At 32.9% G+C, this 17,148-nt stretch overlaps 4 protein-coding genes and 1 long non-coding RNA gene across 6 annotated transcripts; 3 read left to right on the forward strand and 2 right to left on the reverse strand.

The window, feature by feature from the left end:
- Positions 1-2,065: 2,065 nt before the first annotated feature.
- LOC123696796 (LYR motif-containing protein 2) lies at positions 2,066-2,688 on the forward strand. The gene is made up of 2 exons (XM_045643163.1): positions 2,066-2,246; positions 2,332-2,688. The coding sequence occupies exons 1-2, from the start codon at positions 2,205-2,207 to the stop codon at positions 2,551-2,553; spliced, it is 264 nt and encodes an 87-aa protein (XP_045499119.1). The 5' UTR covers positions 2,066-2,204; the 3' UTR covers positions 2,554-2,688.
- A 126-nt stretch (positions 2,689-2,814) lies between these two features.
- Positions 2,815-4,928, reverse strand: LOC123696905 (membrane-bound transcription factor site-2 protease). The gene is made up of 2 exons (XM_045643294.1): positions 4,738-4,928; positions 2,815-4,647 (listed from the first exon to the last, which is right to left on the reverse strand). Exons 1-2 carry the CDS (start codon positions 4,810-4,812, stop codon positions 3,226-3,228), a joined length of 1,497 nt encoding a protein of 498 aa, XP_045499250.1. The 5' UTR covers positions 4,813-4,928; the 3' UTR covers positions 2,815-3,225.
- Positions 4,929-7,486: 2,558 nt separating this feature from the next.
- LOC123696874 (transmembrane protein 39A) lies at positions 7,487-12,303 on the forward strand. Its single transcript, XM_045643256.1, has 8 exons — positions 7,487-7,822; positions 7,983-8,246; positions 8,459-8,598; positions 9,187-9,285; positions 9,841-10,063; positions 10,804-10,957; positions 11,255-11,409; positions 11,638-12,303. Exons 1-8 carry the CDS (start codon positions 7,586-7,588, stop codon positions 11,875-11,877), a joined length of 1,512 nt encoding a protein of 503 aa, XP_045499212.1. The 5' UTR covers positions 7,487-7,585; the 3' UTR covers positions 11,878-12,303.
- Positions 12,304-12,452: 149 nt separating this feature from the next.
- On the reverse strand, positions 12,453-14,137 carry LOC123696890 (probable cysteine--tRNA ligase, mitochondrial). The gene has a single exon (XM_045643272.1). It carries the CDS (start codon positions 14,061-14,063, stop codon positions 12,537-12,539), a length of 1,527 nt encoding a protein of 508 aa, XP_045499228.1. The 5' UTR covers positions 14,064-14,137; the 3' UTR covers positions 12,453-12,536.
- Positions 14,138-15,324: 1,187 nt separating this feature from the next.
- On the forward strand, positions 15,325-16,626 carry LOC123696799. Of its 2 annotated transcripts, none has more exons than XR_006752125.1 (3): positions 15,325-15,366; positions 15,824-16,018; positions 16,467-16,626. It is a non-coding gene; the product is annotated as an uncharacterized LOC123696799 (long non-coding RNA). The 2 variants fall into 2 exon arrangements; XR_006752124.1 differs by lacking the exon at positions 15,325-15,366 and adding an exon at positions 15,685-15,722.
- Positions 16,627-17,148: the final 522 nt, after the last annotated feature.

Genomic DNA, 17,148 nt, shown 5'->3' on the forward strand with positions numbered 1-17,148 from the left:
TTGAATCTAATATCTAATATATATTATAAAGGCGAAAGTTTGTATGGATGTATGGATGTATGGATGTATGGATGCATGGATGTATGGATGTATGAATGTTTGTTACTCTTTCACGTAAAAACTACTGAACCGATTACAATGAAATTTAGCACACATATAGAGGGTAACTTGGATTAACACATAGGATAGTTTTTATCCCGGAAATCCCACGGGAACGGGAACTATGCGGGTTTTCCTTTGCAAACGCGGGCGAAGCCGCGGGCGGAAATCTAGTTTTAAATATTGAAGTGATGTGTTTCAAAAGTGAGCTCAATCGATCGATTTATTAATAGAAATTACCTACATACTTGTTGCACGATATTCTAAAAACGGGATAACTTCCGGTTAACTCTACTCTAAGTCAGACTAAGTCTCCCCATGGCCACCCCCGCTGCAAAGTGCAAAACTCAAACTCAAACATTTATTTATTCAATTAGACTTCTTCGAGAAGCACTTTTGAAACGTCAATATATATTTTTAACATTTACCACCGATTCGGAAAGCAGTAGGTATATATGGAGAAAAATCGGCAAGAAACTCCATAGTTGCCCTTTTAAATCATTTCAGTATTACAATTTAATTTTACAAAATAGGTATGTAAGTAACTGTACGTATTGTATTATCATAATATGCCAAAGAACTGTCCTGTGGTTTTTACGCGACAACCCTAGATGGGTTTTTATCTTCCATATACCTATTCCTTAATACTGTAATAGGCTCTCTGAACTAATACGTTTTTTACATTTTTAAATTTAACTAATTTACTAAACTCTTTAATTCTACGAGGAATACTAAGAGGCGTGTGCAAAGTGTGCGAAACGTCGGGATACCTACTAATAATTTCATGAGTAAATCGCGTTTAAAATCCGTTAAAATCTTTAATTTCTAAATGTTACGCACATTCACGTAAAATCTAACAATAGAAAATAGTAAAAAAATGTTATATAAAATATCATTAGACATGCACATCTATTCTTTATATTGCAGTTTTTCGGTTAAAGTTTATTCGGCTCCAAATCGTAGATGTTACAATATTCTCTATGTAGGTATTCGTTTCCAGTCGAAACACAAGTATTTACTTAAAACTTCTATACCTATTTAGGTAGGCCGTAGGTACATAAGTAATGGAAGAATACGTTACCTATAATTACGTAGTATAGAGCAAAATATAGCTTCCCGCGTCTGTATCTATGCTTAGATCTTTAAAACTTGTAAACGTATTTTGATGAGTTTTTTTTAATAGATGGTTTCTGAGGAATGTTTTAGTAGGTAGCTAGGTACATATAAATTTTCATAATGTAAATTTCATGGTAATATCCAGCTATCCAATATCCATACTAAAAAATTTTGCTCACTTGATTTAATTTCAGATTATAAAATGTTATAGTGGATTTGCGCATAGGTATGTGCGAGACCGGCCGCGGCAGTTCAATAAATAAATCTGCCCCCTTAGCCAAGTGGCTTTCTGTTAGCGTAGCGTTCAATAGAATAGACTACGAATGTATGAGATTGACGTAAGCTGTAGATACGTTTATCTACAGCTTACGTATATGAATTACTATACATTCGTAGTCTATTCTATTGAACGCTACGCTAACAGAAAGCCACTTGGCTAGGGGGACTGCTAAGCATTGAAAAATACCGTTCTGAATGAAAATTGTTTGCTTTAGAGGTATTATATAGTATAAGGAAACTGTTGTTTAAACACGCGGTTAAGTTAAACCTAGCTTAAACGCAGTTTATCTTATGATTCGATGTTCAGAAAAGCATTTGTCAAAGTTATCGGGTCGACAACGTTAATGAACAGATAGCCACCGTCGAAACTGGGCATAGTAATGTCGGTTAACCGTTTCATACGTTTCATAGAGCTAAAGATTCAGGTGAGATTCAGAGATATAAATTCCTTTTTATGGTAGTTGAAATTGTGTCCGTTATACGCAACAGCAAACGCGAAATCTGTGTTCTCTATTGACATTTGAGAGGTCTTTCTAATGAGTGACAGTGACACTTGACAGTCGAAAGAATAACAATAAATATAATGAAAATATCAAAATCCTAAGTTATGATTATTAGTGTATCGAAGTTTATATTATTTTATAGTTAAATCGATAGAAATTATGTTCTGTCTTAACTTATGATATATATATTATTATTTTATATTAAAAATGGCTTCAAAGTTGCCCAAAAATGCGATGGGTTTAAAACAGGTATTTAATAGTAAAATGGAATCGTATTACTTTGGATATGTTTTTATTTCGTAACTACATCTTTATTTATTAAATTTTGTTGCAGTTTCTTCTTCGGCAAGAGGTTCTTAAGCTGTATAGAGATATATTTCGTACATTAAGAAAAGTGCCTGATAAAAGTACTCGAGACGAATTAAGAGATTGGGCAAAAACAGATTTTAAAAATAATAAACATCACACTGATGAAACTGTTATCAAATCGATGTTACACTATGGAAGAAAGTCATTAAAGGATCTTCAGAGATCTCTTGCTCTTAGTGAAAGTTAATATGGGAGTGTACAGTCATTTTTATTCAAAAACTAGATTTCCGCCCGCGGCTTCGCCCGCGTTTGCAAAGGAAAACCCGCATAGTCCTATGTGGTAATCCAAGTTACCCTCTATATGTGTGCTAAATTTCATTGTAATCGGTTCAGTAGTTTTTATGTGAAAGAGTAACAAACATCCATACATCCATACTTACAAACTTTCGCCTTTATAATATATATTAAGATATTTTAGATTGTGAATAAATTAGTTTGATAAATAATATAACTTATTACAAAATCGTATTTAATTTTATTGCCTTTACACAGTAGCCTAATTCAAGTTTTGCATAAGAACATTAATTAATAGTAATGCAACTAAGTTGAATGCAATGTCTATAATAAATAAACACTTAAGTATAAAACACAGCCAATAAGCTGATAAATTATGAATAAACATTTTATTGTAAATTTGATCGTTTTATATTTCTGGCCAATAGCACATCTAATTTATAATACATTTGTACATAGAAATTACATAAATATTCTATATAATCTATTCTATGCTAACTATTTACAAAAATCAAATGCATCTTACCTATGTCTATCTTACCTTTAATTATCACCCACACTATGTCATTCAATGTGCAATTATGTGTAGATTTCTACAAGTATAAAAATGTATTTCTACTTCTAATTAGATATCAATGTGATCTAGAAATATAGCTTTATAGAATAAATAAACTAGTATTGGCACAGTTAAACACGTGCCAACAAAAACAGTAAATATTGTGAAGAATGTAACAAAATCACCATTTTTGTTCAATGTTTTAGCCAACATCTGAATCAGATTTCTTGCAATATGATGACCGTCAGTGGCATAGCATGGCACAATATTTACAAATCCAATACCCATAGTAAATATAAATATATACCTAAGTAATTTTTCAAATTCAGTTGGTGAGAAAAATGAAAATATCCACAATCTAGGGAAATATTGGTCTACAAACACAGTGTTGTAGACATCATATGGTAATCCTAAAAACAGTACAGCATTGTTATCCTGCCTTTCTATGATAATTAAGTATGTATGGTTATTTAATGAAGGTTTTAAGCAGTGCATATTCCTAGGGCATGAATATCCTCCAATTTCGGTACATTTAATTAGTTTTTCCTTTATCATATCCCTTGGTTTTAAGCATGAGTACTGTCCGGGTAAAACGGAATCCACAACCAATTTAGGTTCCATGTATTCAAAGCAGAAGCTGTATAGATCATCCTTCCGACAACATTCAACAACTCCATTCTCTTTCACTGTTTCCATCATTATTTCATCATTTTGTGCTATGAATTCAGCACTGGTACATACTCCAAATCTGTCATGGGCTACATGCAAGCAATACGACCAGTCATACGAGTCTTTAATGTTGCAGGCATTTATAGCTTTTATTACATCATCCCTATCAAGTCCTCTGGCATCTTTTAAGAGGGAGTCAGATGTGAAATCAGTAACCCTTACTCCAATATCTGTTTCATATGCAATACTGAATAAAACTGGTGCAGCAAAGAACAGCATCATAGCTAAAATCGCCAAAGCTAAGTTATGCCAGACTCCTGCACAGTAAATTTTAAGCCTTTTTAAAATGGGAAGGCTATTTAAATGTTCTGTATTCAGTTGAACAAATGCTATTGGTATTATGGTGAATATGTATACACCAACGGCAATAACTTGCACATCTTCATGTGCAGCCGCCATCGCATGTCCAAGTTCGTGGAAAATTGAACTTAATGCAATTGCAAGGAAACATATCCAAAAGTCAGATGCGGGAACATTTACACCGGGTAATATAGCTTTGATCTCTGGTACTCCGTTAATTTGAATTGTCTCATTAAAATGCTCAATAATAAAAGATATGAGAGTCCATACAACAAATGGAAGAAACAATCCAACTGCTACGTAATATCCAACCGTGAACCATTTTCTTAAAACACGTGCAAGGTTCTTACTCCATCTGTAGATGCACCTATTAAAAGCAGTAGTTGTCCAAGTAAAATTTAAAATTCCAACTTTTAACCCTGTTCCCTCCAAAAATGCATAATATGGGTAGTGCATACAACTCTGGAAATAAAATATTGCGATTAATATCATTGCACTTTTAGCAAATATATAATTTACTTAATTACTTAGAAATAAAAATACTTAAATCACCTTAAATACAGAATCAAAGAACCAGATAACCACATAAAACGCTAATACAAAAGAACACAGAATAGCAAAAGACATTTTTTTAAATTTAACCACTTTACGTTGTATATAATCATTAATCACATTTCAATTAATACTTCGTACTTCATAAAATTGGTGCCGGGGAAATTGGAATCAATAAAATTTGTTTATAAGTAAACGTCAAAATTATGCGTCAAATATATCAAATCTTTTTTTTTTTTTAGTACCAAGCTAAAGCGTCTTATTCACGGTCCATCTTGACGTACGTCCCGCCAAGGTCATACACGATGCACGACGCATATTCACGGTCCATCCCCGCTGTACGTCAGCTCAAGGCTGCCAGTGTTGCCACCGAAGTATCAAGCTACCCACCAGAAGAGACCTCTGAAACCACCAGAAATCCACTGTGCTGGATGTATAAAGAGTAAATAAATATTTTTAAAAATGTGTTTTTTTGTACTTTTTGCAGTACCTAAGAATTTTTCATTATTTTTAAATGAATTATATGAATCCAAACATTCCAAATCTAAATTTATTTCAAGAGCTCATTTTTAATTAATTTTTAATGAAGCTCGGTTTCTCTCTTCCCGCCACTTCACATTCATGACCGAAAAGACTCTTTCAGTAAATGCTGAAGTGGCGGGAACAGAGAGTATAATATAGCTAATCATTTTTTTTAAACAAACAAATTCGTTAGGACATTTTTTTAAAATAAATTGCCATTTTTCTGCAGTGGACTTTTGCATAAAATCTTTGTTATTCAACAATTCGCCTTGGAGTTCTTTTAAAATAATAACTTCTGAATATAAACTGTCCATGTGTACTAGGTTGATCCAAAAGTAATGATAATTGGGTATTTCCTGTGTACATAAAAATATAAAATAACTGTTTCTTGCTTGCTCATGTACTCACTACGTTATCACAAAACTAAACTAACTACTAAAGTAGCCTACTCACGATTCAATTTCAGTAACAATCTGCTGACACAATCTGCAGTGAGCTGACAGATTGTGTCGTGAATAGTATAGTTGAGGGCACGTTGGGGGCGTAACCCAACATGTTGCGTATTGGATCGGCGCGGAAGCAACCCGACAAATTGTCTCAGCAGATTGTGTGCGTGTTGAAACGTGAGTATTGTGATTGCTCCAATCTCGGCTCAATCGCGCTGCCGCGTTAATCGCAAAATGGCGGTTTTGAAATAAACGCGGGAAAGACATTTTTACATATTTGAGGAAGATGTTTATATTTTATACTTTATAGCCCTTGAAATCTATCAATAAAATTGGAAAAAATACAAGCTTTACAAAGATAATTATCTTATATTTCATAAATTAGTATATCCATTAATAATGCGTATTATTGCGTTGAGGTTTAGCATCAGGCCAGGCATCAACGTGACGTGCACACGTTGTGGCAAGCAATCGCGGAATGAAATTGTGTCAACAGATTGAGGGTTGGATGAATCGTGAGTAGAGAACGCTCAATCGCGACTGCAACAAATTGTTTCAGCAGATTGTTGGTTGTGTTGAACCGTGAGTAGGGCCTTTTAGTTATCACAAAAAAATCATATCAATAGGCCACGTTTCCAAGTATTTACATTAATTTCTGTTGGCAACACTGATCTGCTGTACAGCAAGCCTATTCACTGTCCATCTGCACGACGTTCGCGGTGGTGGGGGTGCTCGCTGGATGAAAAATTGGTCGTGCACATCCAGCAACGTAATAATAATAATTATTGACGTACGTCAATACTATTCACGGTCGTTTTGCGTCGTGCATCGTGTATGACCTTGGCGGGACGTACGTCAAGATGGACCGTGAATAAGACGTTTAAAGCTGAAGTCCTAATTTACACATGACGTGATACGTAAGATTTAAACTTTGTGATGAATATTGAAATCGATAATAAAATCTTGATGATCTCTTCCTCTTATAATTTTTTTTCGAACGCACAAAATTAAATAAAAAATAATACTTGAAGAAAAAAAGAAGCAGATATTCTGATAGATCAGATATTAAAGAATAGAACAACCGACAAACGCAAAAGTAAAAAATAAAATAGATTTGATATTACACGGCACAGTTACACGGTGTTACATAGCACAGTTATATAGCACATCTAAATAATATGTAGTAATTAATAATATCAAATCTATTTTATTTTGATTTAATACTTTTTAGTGTATTTTTCAACACGAATCAAACGAGCCCAAACTCGATAAAGTTGAGTCAATATATTATCGAGTTCCTATGGCCACCTTCCGATTCCATCATCAAATCAGCTCTATGCCATGATAATGTTTCATAACTATCCAATTTACATACTTATACGAAATTTCAGCTCAATCGGTTACCGGGAAGTGAATCAAAGTTACTTGCAACATTTACAAATACAGACAATTAATATGCTCTTAAATAAAAACTACCGGGGGTATCCGAATAAAACTTTTATGGGACCAATTCGACACCATCTCGCATCGAACAAAAAAAGAATCACGTAAATCGGTTCAGAAACCTCGGAGTAATCGGTGTACATACATAAAAAAACATACCGGCCGAATTGATTCCTTTTTTTTTGAAGTCGGTTAAAAATCAACTATAGTCCTATATTTTAGTTTATGTTTTCACATAAGGTCTCGTAGCCAGGCCATTAAATCTATAAAAAAAGAACTAGTCTATGTCAAACAACGTCAAATTCAATATCATCGTGAAAATGACATCTGTGATTTGTCAAAGTATGTTTAGAATGGTTTAGAACAACATTTTGTCAAAATAATCGCAAGTGTGTAAAATCGAAATAATTATATTGTGACATTTTATCATGTGAGTGATGAGTTGTGACGAAGATGAAAGTGGAACTTTTGTTGTATTCTTCTTACCAACGGTGCTTGGCTGTTTGACTATACTCTTGGCTCGCCGGTGGGCCTACTCACAAGTCAGCAATACCTCGTCAACCGCGATTTCCAGACGGCGAAAGATCATAAAAGATCCTTTAATAAAACGGCATTTACCCCAGGTAACCACTAAGATGGTGGCCCCAAAGAAACTGTCTGGAACGACGAAAAAGGTAAGTTAAATGAATAAGGAATGAGTCGTTATTCACCTTCAGACAACCATATGTAGATAGCCTAGCAATTCTCTTTGTATACCTTCTCCAAATTCAAAAAGTTCACAATATAAATTTCGTTAAGTTTTAAGTTTTTTAATAAATTTTATATTTCTTCTAGGGGACACCTGTACTAGATGAAGATTCTTCAAACGGAAAACGTGTAAGGTCAAGGCTGCCGTCAAACACACCTGTTCCAGAAGTTAAATTGCCAGAGGGCCCATCACCGCCTAAACACATCCCATTCCCATTTATACCATTAGATGGAGAACTGTTGTTTGAAATTATGACTTTCATATTTTTAGCAGTAGCTACTGGACTACAGTTTTTGAATTTGTACAGAACAGCTTGGTGGCTGCCAACATCATATACAACACAAGCAATGGTAAGAAACAAATATCACTGTACTGTACACATTTATAAGGTACATTTTTCGAAGTAATTTAACAAATGCAGGCAAATAATTTAATTTCATCACTATTTTTAAATGCATCAGCAATTATACAGTTGCAGTTTTATTTGTTGTTTTAATAATCATAATAAATTAGGATTAACTGAAAGAGTTTTAGTTATTTTTATAACCATTATTTCTTTCAGCACTTCCATCTTGTAGATCCACATGTGGTGATGTTTATTATGGGGATAATAAGTCCAAGGATGTTATTATGTGCAAGTGTGGCCATAGTGAGATTATTTGTAGCACCTAAGATGATGCCCCATGCCACCACGGCAGCAAGGTATGTGACAAATTTATTTGAGGGCAGGAATAAATTAGGTTGATGAATCACTACATAGTATAAAACAAAGTTGCTTTCAGCTCTCTGTATACAAGATTTTTAAGGTTTTTTTTAATATACTGATTCACAGAAAGGTTAAACTATATAATGTGATAAATTTTCTACAAACGGGTGAAGGCGCATGGAATGCTAGTGTATTAATTTTGACTTTGTGTATATTATTTTATGTTTTGTAAGGTTTTCTAATTATTATTATTATTTTATCAACTATAGATTATTTGTAATTTCATATTTTTATAATTCAATATTAATTGTTTAATCAACTGGCAACACTAATGGCCGCTTGGTGGCGCGCGGCATTCAAAACGACAGTTGAGACTTAGCGCTCGAAGTGTTCGGCTGTACTTAAGTTTTGTTACCGACATTTTCAAGAAATATAGTCTTTGGGAGTTTGATTACAACCCTCGACAACCAGTGCAGTGTTACAAGGGGAATTTTTACAGTTTACACTTTAAAATATCTATTTGAATAAGTGATATTATTATATTTTTGAAATTTGTAAATGTTTAATTTAAACACTTGTTTCAGGATGTTCATTCTTGGTGCTATTATTGGTATGCTTGGATGGAGTACTTATTATTTACTAATGAAATATCCTCTTGTCAAAATGGTGTATTTGGTTTATCCGTAAGTATTTTCCTATAATAATGAGTGAACTCAACTTACAAATATAGTAAAAATATATGCTCGTAATAACTCAGCCCCCGGAATCACAGAGACAATAGAAAATCTATTGAGTCGTGGACCGATCGGGCCGCTAGGGGCTCAATGGGTTAAAATTAACATATTTTTCATGTTATTAATGATTATTCCTGAGTAAAGTTAATACATCAGAAGTACATCATAGAGTAAACATACAAATTGATTGAACAATAACGATTGCTTATCAATTGCTCAGACTAGTTTGTTCAAATAAGCTCTACTACTTTATAATATTAGAATCTATACTAATATTATAAAGCTGAAGAGTTTGTTTGTCTGTTTGAACGCGCTAATCTCGGGAACTACTGGTCCGATTTGAAAAATTCTTTCGGTGTTAGATAGCTCATTTATCGAGGAAGGTAGGCTAGGTATAGGCTATATATCATCACGCTACGACCAACAGGAGTGGAGTCACGGGGGTGAAACCGCGCGGAGCAACTAGTAGTCAATAAATTTCAACATGTTATATATCTTTTTCAGATCAATAATATACTTCATCCTATTTGGATTCCATCTTGATGCATTCCTGGAGCTCAATCATACAGAGACACTACCAATGCACAGTTGTTCACATGATCCTGAACAAATTCGTTCAGAAGTAGAAATGTTGAAGGAAGACTTCAATCTCCGAGTCAAGAAAATACTTTTTCATTCAATAATTGGTGCATATTACACCAGTTTTGTTCCGTGTTGTTTTGCACAGGTAATTTTTAAAACTTGTAATAGGTATGGTCTTGTAATAGGTATCACTTTACACACTAGCTTCTAATGGAAGAATGAATATTTATCTTGTTGTTTTTGTATTTTTCTTTTATTATAGTGGAATACATTTTTTGTTGCTATGAATTTGCTTATCTTTTGTACTTGTTGAATCTCTTGTAAACATGCTATGCAAAGTATGCATGTAATATCCAGGCGCGGTCCCAGCCTGACATTTTGGGGGGGACACGCACGAATCCCCCCCCCCCCAACCGTACTCGCCAAATATCGTATTCAAGTGAAGAAGAAGTGATAAGCAAAAACTTGAGAAAATCGTACTCGATAAAATAGAAAAAAATTCTTATACTGTACAATATATTATAAAAAACCGGCCAAGTGCGAGTCGGAAGCCGTTAGCTGCAAATTTTCGCAAATTTCAACATTTGCAAGGGATTAAAAACAGGTTTAAACAGAACTTTAGATGTGCGAGTGACTCCGATTTGCACCAGTTTTTTTATATATTGTACAGTATAAGAATTTTTTTCTATTTTATCGAGTACGATTTTGTTCGTGACACCACCAACCTGGGACCGCGCCTGGTAATATCGCGTCACGACGGTAAGGCGACGATTTTGGTAACTTTGAATCTTGCCAAAGAAGTTTCACTTCAGACACGTGTGCTCGGTACATACCTACGCTCTTTATTTTCAACTATGTTTATGCTCATTTAATTTTTGTTTCTAGCCATTTCTGTATTACGACGTGCTGTCAGCGGCCCAACAAGTGGGGTTAGTATGGGGTGCCCTGTGCGGACGGTACGCAGCGCAAATGTTACCTGCGTTATTCTGCGATGTACCACATAGGGCTACTAAGCATTTGGGCTCTTGGAAATTAGAGGGTGAGTAAATAGAGTCGATTATATTCGGATTCATGATGCGGGATAAATAGTATAATAATTTGTGTATAACATTGGATTATAGGTACTTAAAAATGTTCCTTTTGGATATAGCACTTTACTCATATTCATATGAAAAATTATGCCTAAAAGGTTTTTCTAAAAATTGTTAAACATGTTTAAGTTATTTATTTATCAAGAATAACAAATAAATGATATATATTTAAAAATGTTTTAAGTGAATATTTTGGGTCCATTTTATTACCCAGTCAAGCATTAAAAACGTGCTTTATCTCCAAGGCCCTGCAACAAGTGAAACAAATGACGTGCCACAATGGTCCGGAAGTAAATTTTGGTCGCAAGGGTCGCGGGTTCGATGCGATGATCAAATATACATCGCGGATACACCCACAGTAGCCGCGGATCCCACTAATATGGCACATGTGAGGTTTTATGTGAGTATTTCACTTTATTTGATATACTATAGTAGCCTATAAGTAAAAACCTGTAAAATCAGAATCCAAAAGCTTGTACTTTTACATTTTCATGTTATTTTAGTACATAAGATACAGTACTTTAGTAATATCATAATCGGTTCAGTAATTTAACCATAATTAAGTAACAAACATACTTTAAAATTAAAATTTATAATATTTCTTAAGAATTGCACTTTTTAATTTCAGACGGTATTCAACAATCCTTCAAAACTGATGTGCCTGTTAGTCTGTCTACAACTTGCATTGGTTCTGCTCAAATTATGTCTGCTGTTCAGCTCAATAGTATGGCACTACTTCTTATCTATAGTGGTTTTATTATTCATTAATTATTACTCACTATATAAGATGCTCAGAGACTACCTTGTGGCATGGAAAGTGTATAAGGCGGAAAATTTAATACAAGACAAAAATGTTCAAGCCAATTAGGTTTATGATCATATCTCCCTCGTACAATTAAAGTTTTAAGTACTTAACAATGATTTTGTAAACGTAAATGTGTATGGTAGATGTTGCCATTTATTGCATGTGACCAGGGAATGGTTAAGAATTATAATTCCTAATTTTCTAGTCAAAGACACATTTTTGAAAACACCTTATTTGTAAAGAAAACACCTTATTTGTAAAAGATGATAAAAATGATGTTATGACAGTCCTGATTTCAGTCCTGCTCATTTAATATTTTTGATAATTTTTCTGAACAAACATGAAAAAACTGTATAGTGTTGACTATTATAGATGTTCATCATTCAGATTTTGGAAATAAATACTTGGGAGATAAGGACGACTTTGTATTTATACTCAAGTGATCTGTCATAAGTGTAATTTAATTTAAAGTTAATAAAGTTATGAGAAAAAAAACATTGTCTTTTTATTAATTCCCATAGTTAATTCCCTAACATAAAATAACATAAAATACGTTAATAAATACGTAAATACGTTAACATAAAATACATTTACTATAATTTTTTGTTGTTGAAGTTTGTTAGATTAAAAGACAAGGATGTAACACAATATTATATATTGATTTTCTTTTACTAGAGTTCATTTTAAAAATTACCATACAAGATGCTTACGAACACATATTTTTATTTAACATAAACCCATGATGGTGTTTTGCTATCATTGATTTGTATTTTCACAGATTTCATTTTATCCCTAACTATATCACATGCTGTGAGCAATTCCTTATCTTTTGCTTTCAAAGCATTACCTCTTACAGTATGCCTAAACTCTACCAAGGCATCAATGAGTGAATTTGATATATTATGCTCTGAAGATTCTTTCAATTGCAGACCAAATTTTGTTAACATATCTAATATATAATCTGCAATCAGTATCATTGGTACAGGATAGAAGTTTGTTGTATCTATTTTCATTATGCTATGTGCATTACTCATCAAACTTAGCATTGAATTGATACAAGCTGGTGTATCAAAATCATTTTTTAGAGCCTCTAAATTTTTCTCTTGAGTTAGCTGCAAACTGTTCAAAAGCTTATAATTATATGAGGCACTACTCCCATGACTATCATTCACATAAACACTAACATCTTTCAGGAAAAACTTAAATTTATTTACAACTTCTTGGGCCATATTCATCATTTGGTCGCTGTATTCCATTGGATGCCTATAATTTGATAGCAGACAAGCCATTCTAAATGTGTCTGCACTGTATGTTTCTAATAAGTTTGGTATTGAAATAGTATTTTGAAGGGATTTGGACATTTTTGTATCTTTTAGTTTTAAATGGCCAGTGTGGATCCAATAGTTGGCCCATTGTCTTGTGCTATGGAATGCACATGATTGAGCTTCTTCATTTTCATGGTGAGGGAATTTCAAGTCAATACCACCAGCATGAAAGTCTAATTGGGAGCCAAAAACTTTACTGACCATTGCTGAGCATTCAATGTGCCAGCCAGGTCTCCCATCTCCCCAATGTGTTTGCCAACTGGGCTCCCCTGGTTTATATCCTTTCCATAAAGCAAAATCCATTTTATTATTTTTTAATTCATCACTTGGCTCCCCAGTATCCTGCATTGATTGTAACTTACCATATAGATGGAACTTTGTTGTATCAAAATAAACTGAACCATCTTTGGTTATGTATGCCATATTTGCTTCAATTAATTTTTTTATAAATTTTTCTATTGTATTTATATGATCCGAAACTCTAGTAACTATCATGGGCTTTTCAATGTTTAAATTGGTCAAGTCTATCCAGAATTCGTGTTCAAACTGCTTTGCGACAGCTTTATAGTCAGTTTTTGTCTCTTTCGCCTTTTTTATTATCTTATCATCAATATCTGTCATGCCCATTGCGGTTACGAGCTTTATATTGAAAAATGTTTTCAATATTCTTTGGATAATGTCTAATTTAACATAGCAACAAGCGTGGCCTATATGGGCAGAGTCATAGACGGTGGGACCACACGAGTACCATGTAGCCATCGCAGGATCATTTAAGATAACTGGAACTCTTTCTTCGGCCACACAATTATAAACGTAAACTCCAGTTGGATTACCATTTGGCATCAACCATTTGGTTTCTTTATACGGTTTCAAATTACAAACGTGAGATAAATTCCTTTTTAAAACAGGAAAAATTTTATTCATCTTAGATATCTAAAATACTATAATAATTAATTGATGAACTATAATCGTGAGATTGGGAACAAAACAAGTTAAAATTTTATAGACAACTGACAAGTGACAACTGACAATTTAAATAACAGCTGATAATTGACATTTGACAATAATACATACATTCACTTTAGTGACTTTAATTTTCACTGTAAAAAAATATACAAAATAATACGATGGTAATAAATATCTTTGTAAGAGCTTCATCTCTTGGATTAGATAGTAATTGGATCCATTTTTTATCAGACGACATCCTTTTAATGGGCAAATATTGATTTGGAAGCTTAAAGTGCACAACCAATATTATTGTATAAATTTTAACTTTTTTGCACATTCTGTAGGTTCACAGGTACATTCATACTTTAAGTCTTTTAAATTTTTTTTTATTAACTTGATACTGCAATTAATTAAAAAATGTTGTGTGGTTTTATGAAACCACGGTAAAAGTGAAACTTTTTTTCACAATATAGACATTCTAATAATTATCGTATTTGTACGATAATTATCGTACGTATCGTGCGTCACGCGACATGCGCTACACAGACCAAAAAGTTTGATGATGTTAAAATGTTTTTTTTTTTTTAAATTCATTAAAAATGTCCTCCAGGATTTTCCCAGTCAACCCATTTTTAATACATTTTTTAATACCTACACTAAATTTATTATAAAATTGGTCTCATTCTATTAAAACGCCGTTGCAGGTCAACTTATATTCGGATCTTAGACCATTAATTTGACAACAAAATATAATGGAATCATTTATTTCACAGAATTTATTTTCTTTTCCATAGATAATTTTTATCCAATGCGTGTCAATTTAGTATTTTCATTTTTGAAATTGACCAATGACTAAGGAATCCTATGGACAGGGCATAATGTTCTATACAAACAACTGATTATACAAATATCATGCATTTCGATACCGAAATAATAAAACGAATACTGTCTCTTTCTAACTAATGAATATTCTGCTAAGTGAAAATATATGACTATACGTCAGTCAGTGCTAATTCTATACCGTTTGACATTTGAAGTTAGCTCAAATACCTACTGTGGCCGGGCGCCATTTTATGTTCTCGTTATTATGATGTACATGCTCTGTCATTGCTCCGTAGTAAACATTGAAAAATATTGAATATTTTTGTGATTGTGACAAACATTTGTGTCTAAAACATATAGAGTGGTCAAGGACAAATAGTGGCATAATACCAAAGCGCAGTATTGTGGGATGTGGCTCCGGAAAGAATGAAAACTAGAAAAGTTTGTCTTTGCACCGGTATGTATACGTTTTGACTGAAATATTAGTTATTACTTTGCTGATTTACTTATTTTCATGTATATTGAATTGAGGAGTATTCACAGACTATGTTCAGTGTAAAATTGTTACCAAATATAGCTTTATTTTGTATATTTTCGTTCTAGTAAAATAATGAATTTGGGTGCTAGTGATGACTTATAATATCGACATCAGCAAAATGTTCGATGAAGACGTGCGTCTCCCAAGGCTGTGTCATTAATCTTAAGAATAGTTGCTTTGGTGAATACACTTCCAAAATAACAAATTAATTTTGCCAAGAGCAGCAGAAGGAAAAATAAAACACTTAAATTTACCTAATATGAATTTTAACTTAAGTAAGATTAATCGCTTTTATAGTAGGTACTTTAAAAATGTATTTATAAATAAGTCAGGTCAGGACTAAAATTATAATAACCTAAAAATTCATTTTTTGAAGGTTACCAAGAAGTGAAAATAGAAAAGGAGAATGGTTAGAAGCAATTGAAAATGAAAATATCAAGCCAAATGTAAAGGATATAATATCATAGTATGTTCCCTACATTTCCCCGAAAGTGCTTTCAATAGAACAATGGATGTGATTAGTCTGCACGATGATGCTATACCAGTATGTCTGCCGCTGCATTCACACAGGGTGAGGTTTTTATCTGTAGACACGTGATGTCTTCCAATTTACTTTTGGTCTTTTTATTTAGATTTAGGGCTGTCATTTATAATCTAACGTTTCTCCTATTTTGAAGGAGGCCTGTGAACAAACTGAGATGGTTTTATATGATTTTTTTGAGTACAAACTTGGGTGATATTTGGTTGTTGAAATGTTATTGACTGAGGGAAAGTGCAATTTACTTTAAATACATGGGGTGTTTTAAGTTATTTTTCTATTCTTTATAAATTTATATTTATAAAGCATTTCAATGCCATAAAACCAAAAATATAAATTCAAGTTCCGCTATTGTAAGCCCTAATGTTGATATTAATTTCAAACCATCAGCATTGCCCTTTTAATTAAAATGTATTGCATTTTAGTTTAAATGTAAAGTGAACAATGCTAGTTAATGTAAACTGTGACATTTCATTTCCAGGTACCAGTTGAGCCTCAAATCCCGAACTCAAAAATGAACAGAGTGTATCTGAGTGCATTCCAGGCTACACAAAATAGTTTAGCTCTATAATTTTCTCTATTATTATATATTATTGTTTTTTTTGTCTATTATTTATAAATAAATAAATACAATTACTGTATATTGTGTTGTTCATCGTAATAAAATACTATTATATACCTATATTAGTATATATTATGTTGTTTCATTATATTACATTCCTCAAAACTGAAATTACCAAATTGTAAGTCTACCGTAATCGTAACCGTAATTTATCAAATTATACAGGGTTAGCTATCTTGTCCGGCGAGGTTGCTGGTGTTTTACAAGTAACCCTGTATAGGTGTTACCGTCACGAGCAGCCATCGTCATACTTAATTTTATTAATTGGCATTGTCATTTTTTCCATTTGTAATTTTACTTCTATGTTTTGTACAATAAAGTTAAAATAAATAAAAAAGAGTGTGTGTTTATGTACACGCGTTACAAGTTACGCGCCAAAAGAAGTATAACTTCAAAAAATATATATTAATATTATTTTTATATCGATAAACATAATAATGTTTATCGATATATTCTCGGCACTAAACACCGCCATGTTTTGTTACAAGCAATATGGCGCCGGCCACACTTTTTTTGTAGGTATGTCACTTCCATGTGATTC

Source organism: Colias croceus, chromosome 13, assembly GCF_905220415.1.
Source record: "Colias croceus chromosome 13, ilColCroc2.1".
NCBI classification, from domain to species: domain Eukaryota; kingdom Metazoa; phylum Arthropoda; class Insecta; order Lepidoptera; family Pieridae; genus Colias; species Colias croceus.

Bases quoted from the DNA above. Each gene is read 5' to 3' on its own strand.
- LOC123696874 (XM_045643256.1), top strand. From the start codon at position 7,586: ATGAGTTGTGACGAAGATGAAAGTGGAACTTTTGTTGTATTCTTCTTA. The intron at 9,286-9,840 runs GTAAGTATTTTC...TATCTTTTTCAG, and splicing joins ATGGTGTATTTGGTTTATCC to ATCAATAATATACTTCATCC. The intron at 10,958-11,254 runs GTGAGTAAATAG...TTTATCTCCAAG, and splicing joins GGGCTCTTGGAAATTAGAGG to GCCCTGCAACAAGTGAAACA.
- LOC123696905 (XM_045643294.1), bottom strand. From the start codon at position 4,812: ATGTCTTTTGCTATTCTGTGTTCTTTTGTATTAGCGTTTTATGTGGTT. The intron at 4,648-4,737 runs GTGATTTAAGTA...TTTTATTTCCAG, and splicing joins TCTTTGATTCTGTATTTAAG to AGTTGTATGCACTACCCATA.
- LOC123696890 (XM_045643272.1), bottom strand. From the start codon at position 14,063: ATGAATAAAATTTTTCCTGTTTTAAAAAGGAATTTATCTCACGTTTGT.
- LOC123696796 (XM_045643163.1), top strand. From the start codon at position 2,205: ATGGCTTCAAAGTTGCCCAAAAATGCGATGGGTTTAAAACAG. The intron at 2,247-2,331 runs GTATTTAATAGT...ATTTTGTTGCAG, and splicing joins ATGCGATGGGTTTAAAACAG to TTTCTTCTTCGGCAAGAGGT.